At 39.3% G+C, this 18,830-nt stretch overlaps 1 protein-coding gene across 5 annotated transcripts; it reads left to right on the forward strand.

The window, feature by feature from the left end:
- The first annotated feature begins 1,858 nt into the window (after nucleotides 1-1,858).
- LOC143525862 (adhesion G-protein coupled receptor G2-like) lies at nucleotides 1,859-18,789 on the forward strand. 5 transcript variants are annotated; one of them, XM_077020302.1, is made up of 26 exons: nucleotides 1,859-2,083; nucleotides 3,378-3,422; nucleotides 3,529-3,596; nucleotides 3,721-3,753; nucleotides 5,678-5,709; nucleotides 6,060-6,175; nucleotides 6,350-6,464; nucleotides 6,785-6,843; nucleotides 7,232-7,265; nucleotides 7,636-7,792; nucleotides 8,061-8,195; nucleotides 8,770-8,892; nucleotides 9,011-9,056; nucleotides 9,284-9,605; nucleotides 9,920-10,076; nucleotides 12,293-12,436; nucleotides 12,717-12,842; nucleotides 13,219-13,264; nucleotides 13,410-13,513; nucleotides 15,364-15,482; nucleotides 16,017-16,288; nucleotides 16,385-16,469; nucleotides 17,060-17,349; nucleotides 17,889-17,990; nucleotides 18,152-18,232; nucleotides 18,391-18,789. In XM_077020302.1, exons 1-26 carry the CDS (start codon nucleotides 2,074-2,076, stop codon nucleotides 18,453-18,455), a joined length of 2,886 nt encoding a protein of 961 aa, XP_076876417.1. In that variant the 5' UTR covers nucleotides 1,859-2,073; the 3' UTR covers nucleotides 18,456-18,789. The 5 variants fall into 5 exon arrangements, 4 of the variants coding, with proteins under 4 accessions (XP_076876417.1, XP_076876416.1, XP_076876419.1 ...); XM_077020303.1 differs by lacking the exons at nucleotides 1,859-2,083; nucleotides 3,378-3,422 and having other exon boundaries at nucleotides 3,548-3,596; nucleotides 6,076-6,175; XR_013133743.1 differs by lacking the exons at nucleotides 1,859-2,083; nucleotides 3,378-3,422 and having other exon boundaries at nucleotides 3,527-3,596; nucleotides 5,678-6,175; nucleotides 17,935-17,990; nucleotides 18,391-18,445.
- Nucleotides 18,790-18,830: the final 41 nt, after the last annotated feature.

Below are 18,830 nucleotides of genomic sequence, written 5' to 3' on the forward strand. Positions count from 1 at the left end.
TGTTTGGCTGTGATTCGCTACGTTGCTATAAAAAATAGCGTACAGCCTCAGATCCCTGTGAGTGAGGATTACAGGTACAAAGGCTTGACACATCCATAGTTTTGTTGATTATGTTGGCCAATGTGGCCCTATATGAAAATCAGTTGTATACTTGACAAAAGATGGAAACTGCTGAACTAAATCCTTGATTTAAAAAATCCCCATATTGAGCTAGGTGTTCTGTTAACGACAAAAACAAAATACCCGGGAGATCTTATTTCTTCTGTATTTACCTGTCTTCCTTATTATAAACATTAGAACTCTTTCCTGTCACTCGTGTGTTGTGAATCTGTTCTTCTGGCCAGCTATGGAACCCTGAGGGCTGAACACATTTATACTGTTGCAGGGTTGCCAACTTTTGAAGATCACTTGGAGTGAGATTTTAACGAAAGTTGTTGAGTGGGGGGTGTGCATCCAATTGCACCCAATTGCACAGCCGGTGAGCCAACCGCAGTTCTAGACCTGCAGATTTAGACCTTTATGTCAAGAAGGTCTGTTTATGTCATGTTTATGTCATGAAGGATGAATCTGGCTAGCGTTAGTGTTCATTGGTTCTGGCTACCTTTATGGCTGCTTGGCAGCTAGTTTGACTAAATTTGAAACAACTTAAAGGAAGGCAATTAGCACTAACTACGCTAGTAGTAAGCAAGCTAAAGTAGCATTTTTTTTACAGGTTCATGATTTACCGTAAATGTCACAATAATTTCATAACATGTATGTTTAACATTGTAGTTATATGAGACATAAATCATTTTATTAAAGCATTTCAATTATTAAAATGATTGGATAGTATGTTTGCATACACCTCAGAAAGTATGTAGTTGCAACCCTGCGCTCAATGCGTGAGAGTTGGCAACCCTGCTGTTGTTTATGAACCCTGAAGGCTAGGATCTACATATAGAGATTTCAAAACCTAACAATTATATTGTATGATTGTTCATTTGATTATATTATATATACTGTACTGTCTTGTCATGTGAATGATGTTGTCATAGACATGTGACTCTCTGAACATGTAAACAATGGCATTTCCTTCCTTTTTACACTTTAATTTGTGAATTTGAATCCCATTAGCATGCTGATGAAGGCTTAAATTCTGAAATGTTCATGTCAAAGTCCTATAGAGCATACAATATATACTGTATTTCATATTATATGAGTGCTGTCCATTTAAAAAACCCACAAATTAAGAATTGCTGCCAATGCCACAGCTAAAGCTCTGTGTGTGAATCTTTACATAATATGTCTAAATTAGTCTGCCATTTAGACATTTAAACAGTGTTTATTTATATTTGCAGAAATATCATGCAGCAATCACCAATGTCTGCAAGCAACAGTAAAATATTTGTTTTTATTCTCCAGTTCAAATGTCCCAACTGCCAGATAAATTTATTGTGAAACAGTTTGAGTTGATAAGAGAGCAGCTCCTTTTCATATCAGGAATTACATTTACATATTTTTTTCATAGGCTTTACAGGACATCAGTGGAAGGGATATTGGTGCATTATAAGAGATGTGAACTTGATCTGTGTAGCTCACAAGGACTAAACTGAGAAGTTTACTGACTGCTACATGATGAGGCTGAACACAAGACTCAGTGGTTTCTACACCAAGGAGCTCAGGTTTCTGTATTATGTTTTGCTCTCTGCACAGGTCCTTCTTGCTCAGACAGGTATGAACCTCTTTATACAGACATTATATATATATATATATATATATATATATATATATATATATATATATATATATATATATATATATATATATGAATGACATAATATTGACAAAACATAAAAGGCTCTGTAATTTTCATATTGTGCGTAAGGCAAACAGGTGACACAGACACTTGCGGATGAGGTTGAATATAATATGTTTACTGAGTACAGGTATGATACAAAATGTAAACGAACAACAGACAAGAGTCAATATCAGATCAAAGCAAACAGGACAATGCAGGCTAATCCACAGCGAAAAGCATGACTGGCGATAGTCCAAAGCAAACGAGCAGTAACCAGGCAAAGGTACAAAGGGATAATGCAGAAAGGTGAGCTCCGAAAAACAAGCAGGGTTAGATACACAACCAAGCTAGTAGAGAGAAGATTGCTCAGTACACCAGCAATGTTGAAAGAGAAATATTCACATTTTATAAACATTGGCAATACCTCGCAATGACAGTAATCAGGCATAATAAGATAAGTGCAATGACTTAGTATTCCAGAGATGCTGATCTCCTGGGGTTTCCCAGAGCATCATGGGAAGTTGAATCCTGTGTAGCAGGGCCAGAAAGCAACGTGACATTGTGCACTATTGGGATTGTAGACAGTGTCATTTCATAACCTACATATTGTTATGTAGTGTATGAACGGTAGTGGAACTTTGAAATCTTCCTGTCTGATACTAATATATCCCTATTATTATTATTATTATTATTATTATTATTATTATTATTATTATTATTCACTATTACATGAATATTACACATTGTGTAGGCTTTTGGGGTGCCCTGTTCTCTTTACAATAGGCTTATCTAGATAATAATAATGATAAATAATTCCCCCAGTCATGTTCCAGGTAGAACACACAGAGCAGGCACACGAAACCCATGGGTTCAGATTCCAAGGAGCATAAGGAGTCTTACAGGGACACGCATTGGTTGGTGTGGATATGAGTGTCTGTCAAATGCTGAAGATGCACTTGTGTATTTTGAATATAGGAAGAACCAGCACTGAATTTAGATAATAACAAATGCTTTCTGGATAGTTTTTGCCATGATAGCAGTTACATCCACACATTTACATTTACATTTAGCTACATTTATGGCATTTAGCAGACACTCTTATCCAGAGCGACTTACAAAAGTGCTATGTAGTTGCTTGGAATCTCCAAAATTGATCTGGCTTACAGCAGGAAGTTTCAGCAGGAAATCACCATGTTGTTTGAATGTTTTTCCTGTGTTTGGAGGCTGGGCATGCTAGACTGTCAGTCTGAGTTTTTTCTCATTTTCATTTGTTGTTCTAATACAACACCGAGACACATGTTTAGGTTAGCACCAGTTTGTTGCTGAATGTTTGCATGAAGACTGTTATTTTGGTAAGATTGTTTTTGATGTAGAATGATAGGATGGAAATTTTGAAATGTATTACATAATGGGTAGCATCAGAGTTAACAGTGCACCATTATATTTCAAGAGCCAGGACTGGCCTACAGTGGAAAGACAGTGAATGTTAACCTTACACACAGAACTATAGACTGCATAAACCAATAAATAAATTCAGAAATACATGTGTGCAACTCTCAATGCAGAAGACATTATTAAGTTATTGGACCATCTTTTTCAGGAAATGGAAATGATATCCGTGTGTGTTCATCTGATTGCAGCAGAGGTAAACTTCTGTAAAAGTAATGAAATATAAATGGTAGCTGTCGTACAACAGTGCTACAAATTTCAGATGATTCAATATTTCCTTATTCCTGTTTTTCTTGTTGTAGTGTCATTTACCAAATACAGCATTTCTATCCAGGACCACATGATGAATAGTACACAAATTGCATCACTGGTGAGGCAACTCTTGATGTGGTGTCATGGATACATAGTACGAAATTTATTTCCTTTTTTTCTTGCACATATTTGCAAAAATATGTATTTTATTGCCTTTTGTTTTATAATTAATTTCATTTCAGTGTGACCACTTCAGTAAATCATCCGTCTTTCTGGTAAGTCAACCTGAACTAGTAAATGGTGAGTTAAAAATATAAGCATGGCCTACATTCAAGAATTCACATCACATGTGGTACATGTGTCACGTTGAGGACCCCGGCCCCTCCCTTTTGGGCGTGTGTTTACGTTGTCCACGTGCTTTGTCTGCGTCAGTGGATCTCCGTGGTTAGGGTTATGTCGTGTGAATATCTGTCTCACCTGTGACTTGTCTCGTAATCACGTGGGGCTAATGTGGTTTGTCTATTTAATGTGCACTTGCGCAGTGTCCTGTGCTCGTCGTTGTCTAATGTTTACACATTACCGTGGCTATTTCGTGTTCTCCGTGCGCTTTACGCGCTATATGTTAAGTGTGTGTAACGCTCTGCGCTGGGCAGAACAGGGAGGCGGACACAAACGGGTACGGGCACGGGTCATAACTGGAGGGCAATCAGGACATGAAATAACAGACATACTCGGACAGATAAACCAAACACGACGGGGAAACACGGAACAGACAGGAATACTTGCAGCGGAAACAATACTCACAACGAACAGGTTTGATAAAAAGACCGATACCGACAAGGGCAATACAAGGACTATATATACACTGAACTAAACAAGGATCAGGTGCAAACAATGACGACAGGGGCATGGCAGGTAATGGGAAATCACAGAGACAACGAGCAGGGCGGGATAAACAGGCAGGGAATACAGACATGAGGGAACCCAGAGTGACAGCTACGAGAGGGGGCGTAGCCCTACGTGACAGTGTGAATAAAAGTAACGTTTACTGCTACGTGGGATTCGTGTCTCGTCCTTCTCGCCAGCGCCATAGTTACATGAGGTGGAACGAAATTTAAAACCCAGGGTCCCAGTTTTTACCCCAATAGCAGCAATATAATAAAAATAGAATAGAATAAAAAGAAATAAATAAGATAAAAATAAAATAGAATAAGTAAAAAATAAAAAGTAAAAAAATAAATCTGTAACAAAAAAATACTTCAAGTTCAAGTTTTTTTTTTTTTTTTTTTTTTGTGACTGTGGGTAAAGTGTCCTTGTGTAAAGTGCAGATTGTCAGAGAGACCAACTGAGTGCTGGTTCTCATTTAGAGTTTGTGAGTCTGACAGCTTCCGGGATGAAGCTGTTCCTCAGATGGGAAGTTCTGCACTTAATGCTCCGCAGCCTCCTGCGTGAGGGGAGCGGGACAAAAAGTGAGTGTGCTGGGTGGGTGGGGTCCTCCTCCTGCATCTGGAGGTGTAGATGTCTGTGCTGGTGGGGAGGCTGACTCCAACAGTCCTCTGTGCAGCCTTCACCACCCTCTGCAGAGCTTTCCTGTCTGCAGCCGAGCAGCTTCCGTGCCACACGTTGATGTTGGAGCACAGTACACTCTCCACCACACATCTATAGAAAGAGAGGAGAACTGAGGTCCTGAGTCCAGCTCGTCTCAGCAGCCTGAGGAAATAAAGCCTGATGAGCTTTCCTGACCAGACTGGAAGTGTTGTTGCTCCAGCTGAGGTTGTCGCCCAAGTGCACACCCAAGTACCTGTAGCTGGAAACCACTTCCATAGCAAATCCTCCGACATGCAGAGGGCGGTGGGTCTGTTCACCCCTTCTGAAGTCCACAATCATCTTCTTTGTCGTCTTTGCGTTGATGCAGAGGTTGTTCTCTCTGCACCAACCCTCCAGGTGTTCCACCTCCTGCCTGTAGCCGGACTCATCATTGTTTGTGATGCGTCCAACCACTGCCGTGTCATCTGCGAACTCCACATTATGACAGCCAGAATGAATCGCTGAGCAGTCATGCGTGAACAGGAGGGGGCTCAACACGCAGCCCTGAGGGGAGCCTGTGCTGGGGGTGATGGTGGAGGAGATGTTGTGGATCCTCACAGACTGTGGCCTGTGGCCTGTACATCTTACAGTTTAAAAAATTTCTGTTCACAGAACTTCACGGTGTCATATATACCTACATCAAGGTAAGATAAACTGTACAACTTTACAGTATACTCTTTGATTTTTTAATGCTCATGATAGACTATTTTCTAGACTTATGTTGTATAGAAATTTTTCACAGAAAAAATGCAAAACGTGAGCGTAATTGTGTCATAGCTGTCTATCTCAGTCTGAATCCTCACATATCCATCTGGTGTAATTGTGTCATAGCTGTCTATCTCAGTCTGAATCCTCACATATCCATCTGGTGTAATTGTGTCATAGCTGTCTATCTCAGTCTGAATTCTCACATATCCATCTGGTGTAATTGTGTCATAGCTGTCTATCTCAGTCTGAATTCTCATATATCCATCTGGTGTAACCGTGCTGGAAGTTCATGTTGTTTGCAGCATCGTGTTGCACAGCAGCGTGTGGTGCAGACAATCAGAGAAGATATGATGTCTACATTAAACACATGGGATGGCAATAAAGCCAATAAGATCAGAGTAGGTATGTGTTTACGCATACATTTAAATCAAACTACTCTGTATTCACTAATGCACTGTTTTCACATATAAATATCTTGTTTATGTCATGTAAATTTATGTTCAGGCACTGTAATATGTGTATCCTGTATACAGTATACATTTTCACATGGTAATAGAGGTATTACAATTCTTACAGGTGTGATTTCCCACACCAGCACAGAAACTCTGACCTTGGTGGGTTTCGATCTCACTGAGACCAGCTACTTCACGATGATGAACCACGGTACCATTTTTGAGACAGCTTGTAAATGGTTAGTGCATTTGTCATTATGTCTTAGCGCTCCATCTTTATGAGGTGCTACTCGGTGTTGGTGTCTTCCAGACACTGGAATGTGCATTTGTCAAATTTTATTCCCTCCACGCTTTGCATTTTGCAAAAGTGCCAGTATTGGCACAACAAATGGGAGGCCCGTATATATGAGGCAGTTAAACTATCACTACACCTTAGGTTGTTTGAATTATAATTGCTAGTTAGATCACTATCGGAGGAATTGAAAGTTTTACAGTACATAAATTGCTTGAGCAAGTTTGGTGCTGTTGAATCTGCTTCCTGTTCAACTTTCCCAATCAGTTTTTCATCAGTGGAAACAAGCACGGTTGGGAATACCACAGCAGCATGGAGATCAGCAGGTAGAAACCTCTACACACATGGAGCAGGTCCACCTTTAAATGTGCATAACAGGGACTGATTCTCTAGCACCACTGAGAGGGGCAAGTTGGTTTTACTGCTGTGAAGTGGCTCATGCCTCTTTAGCTTCTGCTAAATAGCTGTGTCCAGGCTCACTGATGGCATCTCTGCTTTCAAGGGGCTGGTAGGTGTTGCTAAACTCTCTCTCCCCCAAAGTCCTTTGTGCCGGTGGCAGTCAATGATCAAGGCAATGATCATAGCAACATTTCATGGGCTTAAGGGCATGAGTGGGCATGAGACACACATTGGGGCAGGTATAATGCTTATTGAATTATATTAAGTTAAAATCAGATTTCTACTCATCTGCATGTACACAAACATCAACTCAAGATTTACACGGAGCCCTGGAGGACTGTCCAAACAGGTGAGTTCACCAATTCTGTTTGCTGCCTGGTGTACTGATCATATATAAGCATATATAAGAATTTCTTCAAGACTGCAAGTCATCTCATTAAATTGGTTAAGAGAATACCAAGAGTGCAAAGCTGTCATCAGTGTAAATGTAATGAAATAAGTAAATACTGAAAATCTGAAGCAGCAGTGTGTTATCTAACATTGTCTTGGTTTTTCTCCAGTAGTTCAGAGATGTACACTTAGGTCAGACTGGTACTACCGCCCTCTGGGATGTAGTTATTTCTAAGTTATATTATCTAAAACTGGCAAGAGTATGATAGAGAGTTGATAGAGACCAAACGTTACACTGGGCTCGGCTGCTGTTCCTATGTTTGGAGCAGGATCATTGGACTTGTTGTGGATGCTGTTGTGCTAAAGCTGATGGAAGAGGAGAACGTAGCTCTTCTCTCTCCGTGTGTGGCTGTGGTGGTGAAGAGCGTGAATGAGAGTGGCTCTGAGGAGACACGCTTCACCGTCACCAACTCCTTCAGCCTGCAGGTAACTGCACATCATGGATTGCTTGTACTGATTTGGGGTTAACCTTCCTAAAAATCACCTTACACGGGGTGTAACAATAATACGATTCAGACTCACAATAACACCAGGATGCTTCTATTGTAAGCTTAAGAAATAAACTCAAACTTGTTTAAATTGCGTGTTTAAATAGAATTACCAAAGAAAATCTATGTGTGATTGAACTTAAGTAGCTTTAGTGCTACTTATGACCTGCAGTGGGTCACTGAGGCATCGATTTGTTATGCTACAGATTGATAGTGGTTCTTCTAATGGCTGTTGGCCCATTCCACTCCCTGTGCCTCTTCTCAAGAACCTCTCTGGTGAAGGGAGGAAGCTGGCATCTAGGGTACACTTCTGTTTCTACCCGAACACTACTGTTTTCAAGGTATGGGTTATTGTGGTATCTTGTGGTAGTTTTCCTAGTTTTAATATTTTTTAGATCTGTAACTGTTCATGTTTAACATAATTTAATATAATGTTTTTCTTGTATAAGGCATCACACTGAAGACTCCTTATATAGCTTCTCTTTCATGGTCCTCAAAAGCAGTTTAGTGGATCCCAAGTGTTGAATTAACAAGTGAACCCAAGACTTAATTCAGAGCTTAAGTTGTAAAGAAAAGGGTAATTGATTTTTATCTAATATAAAGTAATAACAAGGATACTATTCAGATTTAAGTCTTCATCCGTTCTATTTTCTATTTCATGGAGCGATCATGAGGTGAAGGTGTTCGCCTACAAGAGTGAGATATATTGAATGGATGAAACTTAAATTTAAATAACATTTTTCAAGAACCTCACTTTACAATTAGCTACAATTACAAGCTTTTACTGAACACAAGCCCACAACGGCACAGGGAGAACATGCAAACTCCACACAGAGCAGCCCGGACTGAGAATTGAGCCCACACCCCTTGCTATGAGGCGAAGGCGCTAACCACCGCCATCATGTCTCTCTATAGGGTATTGCACAAAATAACAGCTGCCTGAACAACAAACATCTGGGATGCAATGTGGATAAGCTAAAAATTTACAATTTAAGAGAGGATTTCACAATAAAAATGAGGAACACAGAATCTGTTAAGGTCAGTAAAAAATTCACAAGAGAGCAGGAGAAAGCTCATTGTTATACGAATCTAGCACTGTTATTATGTCTTAGTATCAAACTGAATGAAATTTGTGATGGTTTCATTTTATTGACAGGCTAACTATACAGTGTCCTGCGTATTTTTGGATTCTAATTTAAAAGGTGAGTTCTATATATATTTACATTTTACGGATTTAGCAGGTGCTCTTATTCAGAGTGGCTTATATTTTCATTCTTGTGGCAAAGGTAGATAAGTGTTATATTGGGCAGGATTCTTGCCAAAGGATTCATATTAGTACAATCCAGTATTTACCTGGATTGGGATACAACCCAGATCTGCCATATACACAAATACTAATTCTAATAGGTGTTTTTTGTTTGATTGGCAGATGGCTCTAGTGATTGGAACATTAATGACTGCAAAGTAATTAACAAAACCAAGAATGAGGTGGTGTGTGTCTGTAACCATCTTACTGTGTTTGAACTGCTGAAGACACTCAGGTCACCGCACCGCAATAAAGAGGAATATCTGTTGGGCCTGAGCAGAAATGCCTCCACTCTAAACTCCACCCAGGTGGAGGCTCTTATGTCTGATATAGAGTCACTGGTCTCCGGGCCCTCCATCAGTCTCGAGCTAGCGAGTAGCTCTATCAATACCTTGAGCAACCTGTTGGATGCCTCCCCACAGACGCTGGCATCCACCTCGAACAGGTGGGATGAGCCCTGAATCTTTGCCCTTTGTTGTTGGTCAAATTATTAGTTTTATACTTTTTAACATAATAGACCATTTTTCTTTGAAATAACCCAGTTCAAACATCCAGCACCTTACCTGGAATGACACTGGAGCTGGTAGATAAAAGGATACAATGTCAGTCCCAGTATTCCCAGTATTGAGAATTTAAACAGCCTCAAGTCTTTCTGCTGGATTGGGTTGAAAGATCAATTGAAATGCCACATTTGCCTCAGTTCCCTATATGTACTAGACCAGAGAACACTGCAATCTGACAACTGTTTGTATTAATCAGGGTTATGGAGCTTGTGGATGAAATTGCACAAAGGCTTGTGGTGGAGGGTAAGAGTGCAACTCTTCTCTCCCCATCTCTGGCACTGGCAGTGAAGAGGGTGAACTACACTAACTTTCAGGAGACCGTATTCACCATCACCAACTCCTCCAGCCTACAGGTAATAATTCAGTGCTGTGTGCTCATTGTGATGGTGATCTTTGCCCATGTTAGTTATATCAGATGCAAGTAAGATGCTGTGAAAAACAGTAGCACACATCAAGGTTTATTTGTGCCACTCCACCGACAAATTCATATACCAATTGCCAAATGAATGATCAATCAGTGAAGTATTATTATTATTAATGTATTATTAGAGATTAGACTCTAGTAAAGCCAGGTCAAGTGTGACAGTCTAGGACAAACTGGGTGAGCCACTAACTGATGTGAGAACCCAAGCACAGAAATAAAAAACTACTAGGCCCAACCAAGAAGGTCAATGTCACAATCACATGACTACTGAACTGGCAGGAGTTTTGCCTACCTCATGGACATCATCATCCCAGCTCTCTGTGGGGACCAGAAACATGTTAGGACTGCCCAGAGATGAGGGGTTGCTGGCATTAGGATTAGAGACATCAACCAGTCAGTGCAGGAGTTTATGCGGGACCACCGACCAGGCTCAAGGTCACTGAGAGCCTCTGTAACGCAGTGGCGTTCATGTAGATGGTTGTAGTTGGGCTCAATGAGGCCCTCATCCTCAAACTCTACTGTCAGGTCCCAGTGCAAAGCCACCATAACTACAAATGGATTGTTGCAACTCAGGTACCTCTGCTGGGTCCTTTTTTTCAGCTGACAAATTTGAGCAAAAGAAAAAGTAAACTAGCAAATATTGGCTATCACAACCAAGGAGAACACTTTTTATCTTTCTTCTTCTTCTTCTTCTTCTTCTTCTTCTTCTTATTATTATTATTATTATTATTATTATTTTATTATTTTATTTTATTATTTTTTATATTTATTATATTATTTATTATTTACCAGAACACTGAAATAAGACATCGAGTTGCTCTTAAGTTGCCATAATTACCTCCAAAACGTACTCTGCTTCTCTCTAGTGGCCAAAGGGCAAAGATGGCTTAGCAAATGGACGGATTAGATGCAAATCAAACAACAAATAAATTAACTTGAACCATTGTTTTAAAAGGAACTAATATCAAAATAATTGTCTGATACAAATAAAATTTCATCTTTAAACAATGATTTTGACACTGTGAGCAGGATGCACAAACTGCTAGTGAATATGTGCTTATGATGTTTATGAAATATAAATATTTATTTAATTATTTATTTATTTACTCTAGTTTGTGGGTTCATATTACACCTGCACTCCACTCACTGCACTGGTTACCTGTCAGCTTTAGAATAGATTTTAAGGTTCTAGTCATGGTTTTTAAATGTCTTCATGGTCTTGCCCCTCTTTACTCTAAGTGAAATGATGGTTAGATATGTTCCAGTCAGGTCTCTCAGGTCTTCAAACAGTAATCTGGTGATTCCTAAAAGCCGATTAAAGATTGGCGAGGGTGCTTTTAGCCACTATGGCCCAAAGCTCTGGAATTCTCTTCCTGAAGAGCTCAGAGGCATTTAATCCCTGCATAGTTTTAAGAGCAGTCTCAAAACATTCCTGTTTAGATCCGCTTTTAGTTAAGAAACTCTATCTTAATAGTTTTATCTTATTTACTTTCAGGGTTCGAATTACGGGGGGGATTGGGGGGTCAGACCCCCCCGTTTAAGGCATCAACCCCCCTAAAGGGGCAAAACCAATAATTTGGGGGGGGGGGGGGGGGGGGGGGGTCAAAACATTTAAATGTACTTCTCACATATAATATTAAATACTACAAAAAAAATGCAGTGAAATTTACACCCTGAAAAAAACTTGACCCCCCCAATTATCATTGTATAATTCGCACCCTGTTTACTTTACTTTTTATTATCTTACTTACTTCACTTTTTACTTTTTATGTTATTTTAATATTTTTATCTTTAATTTCTTTTAACATTTTCTTTTTGTCTTTTTGTCTTTGTCTTATCTCCTGTTAATGTTTCTTTTATTTATACTGTAAAGCACTTTGAGTTACATGTATGTATGAAAGGTGCTATACAAATAAAGATTATTATTAAAAGTCGGTCAGGACCTCAGAATGCAACAAAAATAAACTACTACGTCAATATTATGTCACAATGTCAACTTAATAATATTGCTTAATAAACAACTCTGTCTGAATAATTTGTACCAGTTCACAGCTCTAAATTTTGATTTATATTAGATCAATTGGAGATTAAAATTGTTCGACAGTAGAAAAGGTTTTGATGTGACTTTTCATGCGTGTTCTGTAGGTAGATGGAGGCCCCACCGCAGGCCTCACCCCCCAGGGTTCCATCTCTCTCCCCGCTTCTCTCCTGGAGAACCTCACTGATGAGCAGAAGCAGCTGGTCTCCAGAGTTTCATTCTGTTTCTACCAGAGCACGTCTCTTTTCCAGGTATACGCTACTCCTCTTTATATTTAAAAAATGTTCCTTAAACGTAGTTGCATTCATATACCATGTGGTCAATGAAAATGGTTGCGTATGGAGTACTGGTGATATGCAGCACTTAACAGTGATCAAGAGCAGTTTGCCTGGTAAGTGTATAGACATAAACACTTCAATAACTGTGCATGAAGTTTACAGGTAGCCTGCGAGCCATAAAACAATCACGCAGTAAAAAGGAAACCACAATAGTTTTCATATCAACATGTGTTCCTGTCATGCTTGTCCGCAGAGCACCGTGCAGAACAGTGAGCTGGGTGGCAAACGTCTGATCAGTGGCGTTGTGGGATGCAGTGTGGCTAACTTGTCCCTGTCCAGTTTGAGAGAGAATGTGACAATTACGCTGAAGCAAGATCAGGTCAGTAGATAATTGTTAATGAATGGTGAATAAGCGATCTCTCTAGATCTCTAGTATAATAATGGGGTGTGTTTCCGCAAATTCATACAAGTCAGTGCTGAATCTCATTAGTGAGATTGTTAACAAAAGCATTATTGCAAATGTACAATACCATTGTTCAACAAAACATGTTTTACTTTACTAGAGTTCTGTGTAGTTGACCTGATTAACAGTCAGCCGTGTTCCTATGGATAGGCCCTCTATTTAGAAAAGTAATCGAATCACATTTCTTCCAGTGTAATTGGCCAGAATTTTTGGAGATTCCCAGAACTTTACTGGGAGTTCCAGTAAAAAACTCTTGATCTGTCTAATTGTCTTGCTTTCACTTTGTTGACAGGCTAACTATGCAGTGTCCTGTGCTTTTTGGGATGCTCGCTCAAACAGTGAGGACTGTAGTTTTTATTAAAATGCATTAATTATCGTGGTTTCCATTAGGTTTTTGGCACCATTTCTATGCTGTCGTTGATCGCTAATGCATATAGCAGCAGTTGATTTCCTTGACTAACTGATTGATTTGTGGACTGACAGGTGGATCTGGTGGTTGGAGCACCTCTGGCTGCTCTGTACACAGCAGAGGTGACAACGGGACAGTGTGCAGCTGTAGCCATCTCACTAACTTTGGGATTCTGCTGGTGAGAGACTCACATGAGAATGTGAAGTAATTTAGACTGTATGTACATTCAAGAGCTGCTTTGACTAAAACTAAGCCTGAATTTGATTTATTCAAATGTTCATTTAGGACATCAGTGGATCATAATGATATTAAGAATCATCTATGTTTAGGGGGTTGAAACCTTTTTCTTTTTGATGAACTCATCACCGCTATATGAAGAATTGGCCAGGTAAACCATGTGAAAATTGTTTTACTGCAAACACATATCAATGTGTTGTCAGATTATTCATAGAATTACAGTTTTATAGTTTTCTGGTCCAGACTACTGACTACATGTTAGTTCATCAACCTAATCCGAATGATTTCAGTAATGTAATCTGATCATTTCTTAAATTTATATATCATCACCTGATGGAGGCATAGACAAACACAAACAAAACGTGACAAACAAACATAAGTCCACATGTGCTGGTAGCCAGCTGTGTGGGGGGGCTGGTGTTAGACTGAAATCTGTGTACAATGAATTCTGTAACTCTAGACTGTATACAAACTTAGTTACACTACCAAAAAACAAAAGTGCTCAGGTACAGTCCTCAAAATCATGTGCATGTTCATAATGAGTTAAACATCAGTCAAAATGTTTTCAGGTGTTCTATCATCCTCTCACGTTAATTTGCATAAGGTTTTTTAATGTCTGGTGTCAACACAGAGCCAGAAGCACACAGCTGTCAGAAATCACAACACTGTGACTACTACAGAGAGTTCAATAAAACCAAGCAAGGACACTGTCCACAAAACCAGTCCAAGGTCAAAAAAACCAGACAGACAAACCAGAATGCAAAGATGTACAAAAGGGCTAGGTGAGAGGCAGAACCAGATAACCAGGCAAAGACTCCAATACACAGTATGCCAGAACACAGACAGATACAACCCGGTTCAGTACACAAGAACTATTGACAACACTGCACAAAGAATGACAAAACTGAAGGCATAAGTAACTAATAGGGAACACCTGGGTTTATGTGATGGGGGCCTCTAGTGGCAAGAGGAGGGATCGCAGTCGCAGACAGCACTGCTGTTACAGTGGTCATATCAGTTCACATCCAAACATACAGTCATACAGTGATCATTCGGTGCAACATCGAAACCGTGACATATGGATTACATTCCTGCATAAAAAAACAACAACATTTACAAATCGTGTTGTTATTCAGCCACCTTTTCGTGCAAAAACAGTTAGCTTTCATGTGTAGCTTGTCATACGAGTTAGCACAATAAGCACTGGAATTAAAGACTTCAGACAGAGACGTGGGATATTGCTATTATGATGATTACTACTACCAATAATAATTACGCTGAAGATTAGATAATTATATGCAAGATTACATGCAGTTTTTGCTTTAACAGCAGAATGCACAGTATAAACATCTTTTGTGTGTAATTATGCAACAAGTTTACATGTATTTCATTACTATCCAAGACTGGCTGGGTGCCCGGAAACATTAAATATTTTAGAAAATTATTTTTGATGCCTTTTGGAGTTGTTTCTCCTGATTCCAACGATTGTACAGAAGACAATGAGAATGTTAAGACATGCTGGTTCAGTCAAACCCAATCATCATGTAGCTCAGGTTTTCTGATGCTTATTGATCAGTTAATCTGGCCTGGTTTTACTGCCATGTCTAGGGTGTGTAATCTGGCCTGGTTTTACTGCCATGTCTAGGGTGTGTAATCTGGCCTGGTTTTGACTGCCATGTCTAGGGTGTGTAATCTGGCCTGGTTTTGACTGCCATGTCTAGGGTGTGTAATCTGACCTGGCTTTGATTGCCATGTCTAGGGTGTGTAATCTGGCATCTCTTTCTCCTCTAGGACCTGTCGGATCCTTCTCAGCAGTCTAACAGTATCATCTTGACCAACTTCACCTACATTGGCTGTGGCATCTCCTCTATTTTCCTCACTGTCACCGTGGTTACATACCTGTGCTTTGAGTGAGTCTTACAGCTTTGACAACATGTCCAGATTATTTTAATGATTCAGTTCAGTGTTCATAAGAACATGACGGGCAATGCTAACTTTAATTTCCAAGTGACAACATCACAAAGCTACAGCTAAGGAATCAAGATTCCTGTTTCAGAAATATTACCAACACATTCATTCCATAGTATTGTCCCATAGAAAAGAAACATTCACAACAGTGTTAGCACTGTACATATAAATGTTAGCATGCTGTTACATTATGGCTTAAATACACATTTATATTCCTACACTATTTCTATAAGACCTGTAAAAAGGCCTTGCTTCTTTAACATATTAGGCAGCCCAGTGTATATTCAGTATTTTAGTACATGTGACCAGACACCAGCTGGCCAGTCAAAGTGTCACTTACTGGACTGTGCTAATGTACTCTGAGACGTATCATTTTGTAGTGTAAGCCAGTGTACACTTCAAATGGTTGAAGGGTTCATTCAAGCCAGTGGTGATGATGATTATGATTTTTAAGTATTGTATTTCTCCTCTTGTAGGAAACTGCGTAAGGATGTCCCAAGCAAGATCCTCATCCAATTGTGTTTGGCTCTGCTGCTCCTGAATCTGTTATTTCTCTTGGACTCATTACTGGCTACACAGCTCGACTACATTGGCCTCTGCATCCCCACCGCCTTCTTCCTCAACTACTTCCTGTTGGCGTCCTTTACCTGGATGACTCTGCAGGCTGTACACATGTACCTGACCATTGTCAAGGTGTTCAACAACTACGTAGCACACTTCATGATCAAAGGCTCACTCATTGGCTGGGGTATGTTATATGTAATTTATTATATATTTTTTTAATTAATGAATTTGCTTTTGTTGGAGCAGAAATGAGTTACAAAATAATAATTTGTCTTTAAAGGCATTCCTCTGGCTGTGCTTAGCATTGCTCTAGCCGTCGATAGCAACATCTATGGACTTGTGCAGAATGGAGCTACAGAAAACTTGCAAGTAGCATTTGAGAATTATCTTAATGTAAACTGAAATGTTTACAAAGAAATGTCATTCATTACCTCACAAAACCTGATCCATTCAGATTTTTTATTATAGCAGTTATAGTCATATAATCTGGTATAGCAGTTTATGGCTCATATTCCTTATGAATCTGACCCAACACCTGCAATTCTATACTGAGCTTTTCTGTGAATACAAGTGCAGTTTAGATTTATCACATTATTTGACCTTTGACTATTGGGACACACATATTTTCTAAAACTCCTGTTTCAAATTTGTGCTATTTAGCACTGTATATTTGTAAAAACGTCAATGCATTACAGTGATGTTAGAACAGGCTACAGATAAATTCTTTAGAATTTGAAAAAAATGTTTCAACCAGTCCATTTTTAATGAGTTACTGAATCTGAAAGCAAAGCTGGTTATGTGCAAGGCTAGCTTTACAGGTTGACAAGAGGTAACCACTGCCAGCCCTTCTCCCCAGTATTACACAGGTTTATTATTATTTTTGTCCATTTGAATGCACTGATGCTGGTTGTCTTATAATTTCACTTTAATGTTTGTTGTGTTTTGACCCACACAGCTGCTGGTGGAAGAACCGTGTTGCCTACCCTATTGTGGTGTGGACATATTTCTGCGCTACCTTCCTGTTAAATTTCAGCGTATTCCTAGCGGTGCTGGTTCTGATATGTCGCATTAAGAGGCAGAGGAAAGGTCCCCACTGTGTGCAGAAACGCACCATTTTGCGGGATCTCTGGAGCGTTTCTGCACTTGCGGTTCTTCTAGGCGTCGGCTGGGTCTTTGCTTTGTTTGCCTGGGATTCTGTCTACCTGCTCTTTATGTACCTGTTCACCATCTGTAACTCACTGCAGGGTAAGTAGCCTGTACTAGACACTATATCCAAATGCATCCATTTAGTCAGGACAGCTAACCTAGTGTGGGATCTGCATTTCTGAATCTCATCTCAACACTTCTGATCCTGTTTTTTGTTTTTGATTTTTAAGATGGCTGTTTTCATGTAGAAAACTCTCTTGTTCCCCATCTCTGAAGCCTCTATAGAGTGTCTGAGATTCATAAGTCATTCATAATGCATAATGCAATTCACATCTACAACAGAATTCCTTTTGTACTAAAGCAAGTTCCTCATTTAGAACAAAAAAAAAAGATTAAGCAATTAAATAAAATCATCATTTGATGATCATTTGATGACATTCCAGTAGTTCCAGACATTCAGTTTAACATACGAGAGTATATCTTAGTGTACCGCGTATATCAGTTGTACATGTTAACATATGCAGCACTATTAAAAATTTCTGATTTTGTAAATGGTTATACAAAAATGGTTTGTATAAAGAAAAAACCAACTGAGAAAAATTCAGAATACAAAGTTGACTCTGTACTGTCTGTAACAGGATTCTTCATTTTTGTGTTCCGCTGTGCTGCAAATGAAAATGTCAGGAGACACTGGGGATCATACTTGTGCTGTGGGCAGTTGAAGCTGCGTGAAATCCCAGGTTTGGCCTACAATACTTGCAGTGTATATTAGATATTACGGGTAAATACATGGTAATTGTATTTCATTTACGTTGTGTCGGGATACTTTTATTTCAGGATATAATCTCTGTGTTGCAATATGTGATGCAGTATGTAACTGCAGTGTGTAATGTTTTTCCAGGGATGATCAAGGGGGTTAACTCCTCAACCCCCCTGGTTAATAGTGCTTCAAGATCAGCACCTTGGAACTCGCAAGGCATGAGTAAGCATGTTTTGTTGTGCAGTAAATGCAGTTCTACCAAATAACTTTACTGCTCTTAGTGATTAGCTTGTTTGAGGGCAAGACATTGTAGTTAATATTTACTTTAGCTCTCTGTCTATGTATATACCTAATATCATTATATATCTCTGTAACTGCAGGTAGCCAGACTGCTGGACAAACAATCACGGAAGAGCTGATTTCACACATTGAAACGTCATTGTAATGTAATGTGATTGCAGTAACATCAATGGCATTTAGAACGAACAGCAGTTTATGTGTGGAGAGAGAGAGAGAGAGAGAGAGAGAGAGAGAGAGAGAGAGAGAGAGAGAGAGAGAGAGAGAGAGAGAGAGAGAGAGAGAGAGAGAGAGAGAGGAAACATATAACAACTGGGTCACAGATGTGGCATGGTCTTGCTGTAACAATTTAATAATTGAACATATGCAACATAATAGCTTAAACCAATCTAGGTCGTTGCTGTACAATGATTTAATATATGCTATTATATATATGTGGTATAATGGTTTTACTATATCCAATAAAGTCCTTTGCTATTTGAGTTGAGGGATTTCTCAATTTCTTAAAAAAAAGTAAAATGCA

This window comes from Brachyhypopomus gauderio, chromosome 10 (assembly GCF_052324685.1).
Source record: "Brachyhypopomus gauderio isolate BG-103 chromosome 10, BGAUD_0.2, whole genome shotgun sequence".
Classification (NCBI taxonomy): domain Eukaryota; kingdom Metazoa; phylum Chordata; class Actinopteri; order Gymnotiformes; family Hypopomidae; genus Brachyhypopomus; species Brachyhypopomus gauderio.